This window comes from Onychomys torridus, chromosome 8, assembly GCF_903995425.1.
Source record: "Onychomys torridus chromosome 8, mOncTor1.1, whole genome shotgun sequence".
NCBI lineage: Eukaryota > Metazoa > Chordata > Mammalia > Rodentia > Cricetidae > Onychomys > Onychomys torridus.
In genome coordinates, this window is record NC_050450.1 from 108,251,487 (window position 1) to 108,261,923 (window position 10,437).

At 57.1% G+C, this 10,437-nt stretch overlaps 1 protein-coding gene across 1 annotated transcript; it reads right to left on the reverse strand.

Annotated features, from left to right (window-relative positions):
* Nucleotides 1–3,198: 3,198 nt before the first annotated feature.
* On the reverse strand, nt 3,199–5,624 carry Actg1 (actin gamma 1). The gene is made up of 6 exons (XM_036195744.1): nt 5,539–5,624; nt 5,085–5,213; nt 4,763–5,002; nt 4,042–4,480; nt 3,758–3,939; nt 3,199–3,657 (listed from the first exon to the last, which is right to left on the reverse strand). The coding sequence occupies exons 2-6, from the start codon at nt 5,205–5,207 to the stop codon at nt 3,514–3,516; spliced, it is 1,128 nt and encodes a 375-aa protein (XP_036051637.1). The 5' UTR covers nt 5,208–5,213; nt 5,539–5,624; the 3' UTR covers nt 3,199–3,513.
* Between the last annotated feature and the right edge of the window lie 4,813 nt (nt 5,625–10,437).

Below are 10,437 nucleotides of genomic sequence, written 5' to 3' on the forward strand. Positions count from 1 at the left end.
GACCTTGTGGTCAGTGGGAGGAAGCCAGAGCAACCCCCAGAACACTTAGCAACTACTCCAGCGCCTCTCCACCCCTCCCCCTGCATGGCTGCCTGAAGTGTATTGTGTAGGCACATTTACTTTAGTTATTTAAATGGTGCAGACAGAATATTTGATCTCCTCAGAGACTTCATGGGACAAATACCTGAAATCTAACTCCTGAGCCTCAAGTGTCTGATACCAGAGGCCCCTGGAGTTAAGGGCCATTTCCCAGATTCTGATGATTGGTTGACTGTGCTCCCTGCTGGGCCTCCTCTTGTATAAGCTTTGCTAGTGGGTTCATGTGCCTGAAGCCTGTGGCTAGAATCTCATTTCTTTGTCTTTGGGGAACCCAGATAGGGGTGCAGCCTTGGCCCCTCCTTGGGGCTGACAAAATTGTGCCTATCCCTCACAGGGAGGGTTTGGATTCCACCCATTCCTCAATCTATCATCAAGACAGGCGAAATCAGAGTGTTAAGGCAAGGGTTTTATTTCCAGCCAGTGTGGGTATTATCAGCAAAAAGAAACTGAGCAAAAAATATTCAAGTCTTAGTATACAGTGGGAGGGCCAGAGTGGCCTGAGCTGCAGGACCTCTCACAGAGGGCTGGGAAAGAGCCATATTCCACTTCTGGAGCGTGACTCACAAAACTGTGTGACAAGAGATTAAGACGAACACAGGCAGACACATAAACAGGAACAGCAGCCTCCGGTGCTTATGCCCAGCCTGAGTCTACTCTCCCTCTGTGTCTGTGGCCACAAAAGTGATAATGCCTGTGGAATCAGGCTGTGGAAGCTGCCATGGTTTCCCCTTTTCCATGAGGATTGCACCTGGCAGTGGGCAAAGCCACTGTAGCCCTGTAGACCCAGCCTGGCTGCACACCTCATGGGAGACCCTAAGCCAAAACCACTCCAGTCTGCTGACTGCCAACTCTCAAAACAGTGTGTGTGTGTGTGTGTGTGTGTGTGTGTGTGTGTGTGTGTACACTAACAGATGTCTGTTTCAAGCTCCAGGGTTGTAAGGTCATTTGTTGCCTGGCAATAAAGAGCTGCTGCACCATCTGCAATGGAGTATTCTTCTTTTTTTTTTTTTTAAGCTGAGGGTCGAACCTAGGGCCTTGCGCTTGCTAGGCAAGTGCTCTACCACTGAGCTAAATCCCCAACCTGAGTATTTTTCTTTATTATAATGAAATACGGGAGATGGGCTTACTTTATAAAGAAAAAAGCATTGTACACAGTTTTGGAGGCTGGAGGGCATGACATTGACATCCACTCTGCTCTGGTGACAGCTCAGTGGCTGTGTGTGCGTGCGTGTGTGTGTGTGTGTGTGTGTGTGTGTGTGTGTGTGTGTGATTGTGAACCGCACCACACAGGCAAAACTAAGGCATCTAGGCTGCGAGGCTTAATTCTGTAACTGGTAAGTGAGCGAGCCAGAATGAACTGACGTTGGCAACTGGCTCTGCGTCCACGCTCGGGCTTGCCTGGGGCAAAACCACCTGCTTTGCCGCGGTCTGTCTCCCAAGACGTCCTGCGGACCAGACAGTAGCGGCTGGGCATTGCAGGCGTCCATCCTGCCCAGCACCAGCACGAGCCAATCAGAGCACACCCGCCTGTCCTGCACTGTGATTGGTTCAGGCAATCCGGACCTCGCCCAATCATAACCAAGTTCTCTTTTACTGCAGGGCTGCTTGGAGCCCCAGGCTTTTGTTCCTCCTGAGCTGGAAGGTCCAGATTCGCTGTTTGCTGAGCCAAGGGTAGGGAACGGGGTGGGGAGTGTGAAGGGCAGAGCTGGGGAAATGGAAGGGGAGCTCTATCTGGAGATGGAGCCTAAAGTTGAATACTTAACCCCCGATTGGAGCCGCACACCAGAACAAAACAAGCGGGCCCCGGACCAAACTACGCCTTGAAGACTGCGGTTGCTTGACGCTAGCCGCACGCACACTACCTGGTTTTAGTTGTTGTTGTTTGAAACGGGGTCGCCTTGTGTAGTTCAGGCTGGCTTAGAACTCACTCTGTAGCCCCGATTTGGAACAGCTCCTCCCCGAGCCTCCCCAGTGCTGCCGCATACCCCATGCCCACCTTCAGGGCTTGCTGTATATACGGAAAGGCCACACAACTGGCAACGGCGCAGTGGCTTGGGGTGAGCAGCAGTCGCCCACGGATCTTAGGCTCCTCAGGATAACATGGTGGTGAGGTGGTGGGGACTGGGCCATCATAGATGCCCATGCTCACCTTCTGAGAATGGCTCCCTGGGTTTCCCTGGACGCCCTGACCTTGTCCCCCAGACTGTCTTCTCACTCTGCTCCCCAGAGCTGGGAATCTAGTATCTGCAGGCAAGGATCCTGCAAGCTTTAGCGTAACTCCCAGAGGTCTGGCTGCTGCTCCCCCAGGCTCTCAACAGAGCTGGCCTTCACCACAGAGGAATGCCCAGGAAGCAGAGCTGCTGCTACTCAGTCACCAGGAACGAATTTGCTTGTAGAGAACAGAACACTAATTAGCAGGAGATTCCATTTCAAGAACTGTTTTTCTCACATAATTATCGATGGCGTGGGTGGGAGAGTTGGGGTTGGGGGTAGTTAGGAGTGGGTGTGGTTGTCCAGTCCGGGTCCCAGATTCCGCTCTTTCCCCTGAAACATCCGGGGCAGCTGGGCGTCCCTCCTTTCCTGGTTGCAAGGTGGCTGCTGGGACTACAAACACCACATGCCTCTCTAGAGTTATAATACAGAGGCACTTCCTGTCTCTCAGCATGTCAGCCCTGTGCTGCCCAGGGACTTAGCCGCACACTGCTCCCAGCCTTGACCCAGAATCATGAACCAAAATAAATCTGTTTCCCTTATAACTTAAAAAAGATGCGGAAGAAAGAGGGGAGACATGGAACTCACGTCTGTCCTTTACAGAGAGAAATGGTAGGAGAAGATAATGGGAGTGAGTAAATGTGACCAGAACATATTGTATGCATGTATGAGAGGGTTAAAAATACACATAGGCATTAATTCTCCAGGGACCTCAAGGCTGTAGGGTTTCCGTGGCTTCACTGAGCCCTGCGGTGGGACATGATATTTATGAGGTGGGTGAAGCAGGTCTGAATGATTCAGACCAGCTTGTGAACTGGTTTTGTAAAGTGCTAAAGCAATGAACAGGGGACAAAAATAAAGGTGAAACACACAAAGGTGTCTGTCCCAGTGGATTTCTCCTCCACAGCTATGCTCTCCCCAGCCACACCAAGTGACCGAGCCACATGACTAAGGACTAAATCAAGATATGCACAGGGTATTAAACATATACCAAGGGAACAGTTAACTTGAATACAAGGTCAAAAATCAGCAACAAGTTCTATGATCCAGTGCTGATATTGGATACAAGCTTCAAGGACAAATTTCTTTTCAAAGGCTTATTCCAGTTTCATGAGGCTAGCATGAGGTGTGTACATTTGCCAGGGCAAATTGATACTTCAGAATTAGCTCATGCAGCAGATGCCTGGCACCTGCTCAGTCCATCTAGAAGCATTTGCGGTGGACGATGGAGGGGCCCGACTCATCATACTCCTGCTTGCTGATCCACATCTGCTGGAAGGTGGACAGTGAGGCCAGAATGGAGCCGCCAATCCAGACTGAGTACTTGCGCTCAGGGGGAGCAATGATCTGCAGAGGAAAACACAAGGAATAAGGAACCTGTCTCTCTGAGTCCTAACTCCCACCCACAGGTGCTAGGCCTGCTCAGGCGGAGTGGCAGGTCCCGTACCTTAATCTTCATGGTGCTGGGTGCCAGGGCCGTGATCTCCTTCTGCATCCTGTCGGCAATGCCCGGGTACATGGTGGTGCCACCAGACAGCACTGTGTTGGCATACAGGTCCTTGCGGATATCCACATCACACTTCATGATAGAGTTGAAGGTGGTCTCGTGGATGCCACAAGACTCCATGCCTAGGGGACAGAGCTTGTTTAGCCACTAACTTCCGTGTGGCCCGTCCCTTCCAGGAATAAAGAGCCCTTGGCTCCTGCATGCACAACCTTCAGGACACCTACCCAGGAAGGAAGGCTGGAAGAGCGCCTCTGGACACCGGAAACGCTCATTGCCGATGGTGATCACCTGCCCATCAGGCAGCTCATAGCTCTTCTCCAAGGAGGACGACGACGCAGCAGTGGCCATTTCCTGTTCGAAATCCAGGGCGACGTAGCACAGCTTCTCCTTAATGTCACGCACAATCTCCCGCTCGGCCGTGGTGGTGAAGCTGTAGCCCCTCTCAGTCAGGATCTTCATGAGGTAGTCTGTCAGGTCCCGGCCAGCCAGGTCCAGACGCAAGATGGCGTGGGGCAGGGCGTAGCCCTCGTAGATGGGCACAGTATGTGTGACCCCGTCACCAGAGTCCATGACGATGCCAGTGGTGCGCCCAGATGCATACAGGGACAGCACCGCCTGAATGGCCACGTACATGGCTGGGGTGTTGAAAGTTTCAAACATTATCTACGGAGGGACGACAAAGAATACCTCAGTGAGTGAGAGACCCAGTGCCGCCCACACCCACACTCCACATGCCGCATGCCACAAATGTGATGTGTGAAGGAAAAAGGAACAGAACGCAAGCAGAAACGCAAACAGAAACCTGGAGGCTTCAGGGAGGAAAGGCCAGGAGAGGAGGAACAGAACCCTGGAAACACCAAAGAAACGCTTGAATACCAGGAAATGAGGCCGCACAGAAAATGACTCGTCAGACTCAGGGCAGCAGGGGCCTGGACTTGAGCATACCTGCGTCATCTTCTCTCTGTTGGCCTTGGGGTTCAGGGGGGCCTCGGTCAGGAGCACCGGGTGCTCCTCGGGGGCCACGCGCAGCTCGTTGTAGAAGGTGTGGTGCCAGATCTTCTCCATGTCGTCCCAGTTGGTGACGATGCCGTGCTCGATGGGGTACTTCAGGGTCAGGATGCCCCTCTTGCTCTGGGCCTCGTCGCCCACGTACGAGTCCTTCTGGCCCATGCCCACCATCACGCCCTGCGGGAGAAGCGCGGGTCAGGCCTGCCCCACCCGCGCTCCGGGGACCCGGGGAGGCCCGGGGCGACTTCTGGCCACCAACCTGGTGTCGGGGGCGCCCGACGATGGACGGGAACACGGCCCTGGGGGCGTCGTCGCCGGCAAAGCCAGCTTTGCACATGCCGGAGCCATTGTCAATGACGAGTGCGGCGATTTCCTCTTCCATCGCGATCTGTGCGGGGACGGGGGTCAGCGCTGCCCGCTCCCGGCCGCCCCGCTCCCCGGCCCCGGCCCGGCCGCCCCGGCCCGGCCGCCCCGGCCCCGGCCGCCCCGCTCCCCGGCCCCGGCCGCCCCGGCCCCGGCCCCGCCTAACCGCCGGCGGCCCCCGCCCCGCCGCGGCGCACTGCGCCGGGACCCGCCCTGCCCCGGCGGGCGCCGAGCCGGGACGCAGCCCTCGGTCCACCCGCCGGGCGCCCCGGGCTCCGCGGAGGTGCGGCGGGCGGCCCCGGAGACGGCGAGCCGGGTCCGAGCGCGAGGGGAGCGGGCGGGCCGCTTACCGGCGGAGGACGGGAAGACGGAGCGGCGGAAAGACACGCGGCGCAGGTCGGCGGCGGAGAGTGAGACCGACCGCGGCCTCCCCCGCCGGTATTTAAGCGGGAGCGGGCCGCGCGCGCGGGCGGGGGCGCGCGCGGCCCCAGAACATGTCCATATATGGCGATCTTTCCAAAAGCCGGGCGCCTATTGGCCCGCCCGCCAGGGACACGTGGGGCCCGGGGCCCGCCCGCCCCTAGCCCGCGCCTCCGCCAACGGCCCCGCCCGCGCCGCCCCCGCGTGCTCGAGGCCGGGCGCGGGCCTGGCCTCCGGGGGTCGCGGCGAGTGGCGCGCGCCGGCGGTAGGCCCCGCCCTGCCCGGCACTGCGGCAGGGAGGGCCCGGGCGGCGCCCCGAAACTGCCCGGCCGCAGGTGGGCCGCGCCCCTCCGGGCTCTGCGCCCCGCACGCCCCGGGCGCCCTCCCTACGGGCTCGGCAGGGACCTGGGCCGCCGCGGCTGGCGCCTGGCTGCGGAGGGGCCGTCGGGGCCCCGGGGGTCGTCACGCACGCGGGCCGGGGTCCTCAGCAGCGGGGGTGGTGGTGTGGGGCACTCCGGGGAGACTGAGGCCAGGGCAAGTTTTGACTCGGGTGCGGCCCCGCCCCCGTCTCGGGCAAGCCGGGCGAGACGCCTCTCCACTGATAAGGAGGTCCGGCTCCGACCGGTTCTGGGCACAGAATGCACAGGTGCGCGGTTTTGGGGGCGGGCGGGTCCCCGCGAGACAGCTCTGGGAAACTGTCGCCCTTGGCAGGGCGCGGAGGCCGGCGCGTGGGGCCGTGCCCGGTCCACGCCGGGTCTGAGACGGGCCCCGCAGCCCGCGCAGGCCGCAAGACCCGTGCCAGCCGCCACCTTGTCATGCGCCCGCGCGGAGCCTGGTTCGGGGGTGGCCCGCGGGGCCCTCCCCTAGCGACCACCTCGCGCGCCCCTGGCTACCGGGGCGGCCTGTGGCACACGCCTTTAATCCCAGCACTCGGGAGGCAGAGCTAGGTGGATCCTTGTGAGTTTGAGGCCAGCCTGGGCTACAGAGCGAGAGCTAGGAAAGGCACAAAGCTACACAGAGAAACCCTGTCTCGAAACACCACAGGGAAAAAAAAAAAAAAAGAAAAGAAATATTGAAAGATAAAAGAAGAAAGCAGAATGACATATTAAAAATGCTAAAAACCAACATTTCAACCTAGAATTCTATCCAGAGAAAATATTTTTCCAGCATAAAGGTACCTGGCAGTGATGCAGGCAATCTCAATCTCAACATGAGATGGGAGAGTCATAATCCAAGGCCTTCCTAGGCCACAGAGCAAGATCCTATCTCAAAAAACAAAAACAAAAACAAAAAAGAAGGGGCAGGAGAGATGGCTCAGCGGTTAAGAGCACTGGCTGTTCTTCCAGAGGTCCTGATTTCAATTCCCAGCAACCACATGGTGGCTCACAGCCATCTGTAATGAGATCTGGCGCCCTCTTCTGGCCTGCAGGGACACATGCAGACAGAACACTGTATACATAATAAACAAATCTTAAAAAAAAAAAAGAAAGAAAGAAAGGAAAACAGCATGGAAAAAGTATGCTTTAAACATTTAGGGCTGGAGAGACAGCTCGGTGTGTGCTGCACTTGCAGAGGACCTGAGTTTGATTCCCAGAACCTGTGTCAGGGAGCTCACAAACTCCTATAATTTCAGCTCAAGGCATCCAGTTCCCTCTCTCTCTCTCTCTCTCTCTCTCTCTCTCTCTCTCTCTCTCTTTCTCTCGGTTTGGTTCTTTGAAACAGGGTTTCTCTGTATAGCCTTGGCTCTCCTGGAACTAGCTCTGTGGACCAGGCTGGGCTTGAACTTACAGAGATCCTCCTGCCTCTGCCTCCCAAGTGCTGGGATGAAAGGCGTGTGCCACCACCGCCCAGCTCCAATGTCCTCTCTTGTCCTGGAGGGCACCTGCACTCATGTGCACATGCCCACCCAAAGACATACATACACATAATTAAAAAGAAAGTAAATCCTTAGAATAAGCCAACACATTAATAATAAAAGATATTCAATATCACTACTCCTAGGACAACGCAGACAATGATCACATTGAAATAACACCCATATCCGTGGGAATGACTTAAAGTGACCAGCAGTATCATTCAGGGAAGAGAGGGTGGGGCAACTGGAACTTTTCAGACATTGCTGATGTGTCGAGAGAGCAAATACAGTGTGAGATCATCTGACAATTTGTACCAAGTTAAATATCCACTTACATATGACACAGCAGCTCCACTGTTTACCCAAGAGAAACGGAAGCACTTGGTTTGGAGAGGCACACTTGCCATCCCAGCACTGGGGACTAAGGTGGGAAACAGTCCCAAAAGGCTGGGCGGTGGTGGCGCACGCCTTTAATACCAGCACTCGGGAGCCTGGCAGATCTCTGTGAGTTCGAGGCCAGCCTGGTCTACAGAGTGAGATCCAGGACAGGCACCAAAGCTACACAGAGGAAACCCTGTCTCAAAAACAAAAAACAAAAAACAAAAATGGCCCAGCAGTCCATCAGTGAGCAGTGATTGGGCAGGATACCACTTGTTTATGTACACAGTTATAGCCAACTCACTTCTTGTTTTTTGAAACAGAGTCTCACTATGCAACCCCGGCTGTCCTAGAACTCTATTTAGACCAGGCTGTCCTACCTGCCTCTTCCTCCTAAGTGCCAGGATTAAAGGTGTAGGCCACCACACCTGTTCCTGTTCCTCCTCCTCCTCCTCCTCCTCCTCCTCCTCCTCCTCCTCCTCCTCCTCTTTTTGAGGGGGTGATATTGGAGAGAGGGGCTCCTGTAGTCTGCACTAACCTCAAACTCACTTTGTAGCCACAGTTGACCTGGAGCTTCTGATCCCCCTGCCTCTGCACCTGTAATCCACACCTGGGATCACAGGTTTGTGCCATCTATCCCTAGCTTTCTGTCTCCTTTGGTGAGGGGCTCCATGTAAAGGGCTGTTCCCCCAGCGCGTGCAGAGGCACTGGGACTCGGGACGGCTCGCTGCCGACGCCGGCGGGGCGCCTCGTCCCGGCCGTGCGCGCGCGGCCCAGGTGCGGCCCAGGTGCGCGGGTGGGGGCAGGGGCGGCGCGCGGCGCGGCCATATTTGGCGATGTCGACCCGCGCGCGCTCCGCCCGCCGCCGGAGGCCCGCGGCCGCCCTGAGTCACGGGGCGGACGTAACGGACGAGGCGCTCCTCGCCTTATTTAGTCAAGCAGGCTACCCATTGGCCCGCGGGACAAAGGGGCGGCGGTCCCGGCCGGTGCGCGCCGCGGACCCCTCGGCCGTGCGCCCGGGCACCCCGGGCGGGGAGGGCACCCCGGGCGGAGCGGGGCGGAGCGGGGCGGAGCGGGGCGGAGCGGCCGCCGGGCCTCCTAACGCCGCGCACGGGGCCGCAGGGGGCGCTGTGTCCGCGCTCTGATGTCCCTGCTTTGCAACCGGGCCGTGCGAGGCCTCACCCAAGGTCAGATCGGGGCCGTCGGTGGCGGCTGCGGAAGCCGGGGGCCCCACCCCGCTTGGAGCGGGCAGGCCGGGGGCAGCGACTGCAGGGCTGCCAGGAGTGGGCGTGCCCTCCCGTGTAAAGAGACTCAGTCTAGAGAAATGACAGGAATTTTTGTTTTCCTGGGTTGGCTTTGGTCAGTTTTTATTGTGACCTTGATGCATCTTATTTCACATTCTGGTCGCTTAATGGATGAGAAAACAGCAGTTCAGAGGTGAAGGAGTTAGGGAGGTTTGATGCGGGCTGCCCCCACCCTGAAGCCCTCCTGCGTGCTCTCTGCCACCCGTCAGTTCCTTGCCCCTGCGGCCACTTTGGAGACTCCCTGGACTCCTGGTCACCTCTGTACTTGGTACCTCCATCCTCCAGCACGTGCTCCACCCACCTGTGCCCTTCCGTACTTCCTCCTAACAGGATGGCTTCTTGTTAGGCGAATGGAACAAGAAACTTGGTCCTGGGTCTACGCTTGGTCTCTGCTATTCCTGCATCAGGGATGTCAGCCTAACTGACAAAGAGACTGAAAAACTGTGAAGACTCAGGGCAGGTTCGGAATGTAAGTACCAAGGCTGACCTTTCAGTGAGGGCGGGCTGCCACACTGTAAGATACTAACTATCATTAAGGGGCGAGGGCCGAACTCCTCTGCTGTATTTGAAACGTTTCTGTAAATCTAATAACTCATAATAAAAACTAAAATGTCCGAGGAAACCAAAACACCCTGAGTTCACTTGTCTGTCCAGTGCCGGCAGGCTGAATCTGTGGAGGGCAGTGAGCCAGAACTTGGCACATTACAGCCATGAAGGTCAAGGGATCTGCAGGGCATCATGGACATGAACCACAAGTAACACAGTATGTTAGCCAACTGTGAGCCCGCCCCTCCCACTTTGGGGAAGACTTCTGCCCAGCCTAGGTTGATTCCCAACTGCTCCAAGATGTTCCCAGGTGTTGTGTGTTCACTAAGTGCCCCTCTGTGTCAGACCTGAGGCTAGACTAGGCAGGGCTGCCCACCTGTGCCTTGGCCTACTCTCAAGGATACTCTCTCCCAGCCAGCTGAGGCCCCAAAGAGAATAATTCTCCCCCAGCCAAGTGTGGTGGCCCACACCTTGATTCCATCACTGCAGCAGCAGAGGCAGGCAGATCTCTGTGAGTTCAAGGCCAGCCTGATCTACACATCGAGTTCCAGGACAGCTCCCCAAAGTAGCTCTATAGGCCAGGTGTCCTCTGCCCTTCACCCTGCTGCTGTGAGGTGCAGTGTGGCGAGTAGTCCTGGGAGAGAGTACTGAGGGCGGGCCTCCTCCTGTGAGCCCGGCTCACCCTAAAGCTGACATACCCTGCAGTTCTTACTCCCGGTCTGCTGGCCTGCCTGCCGTATTTGTCC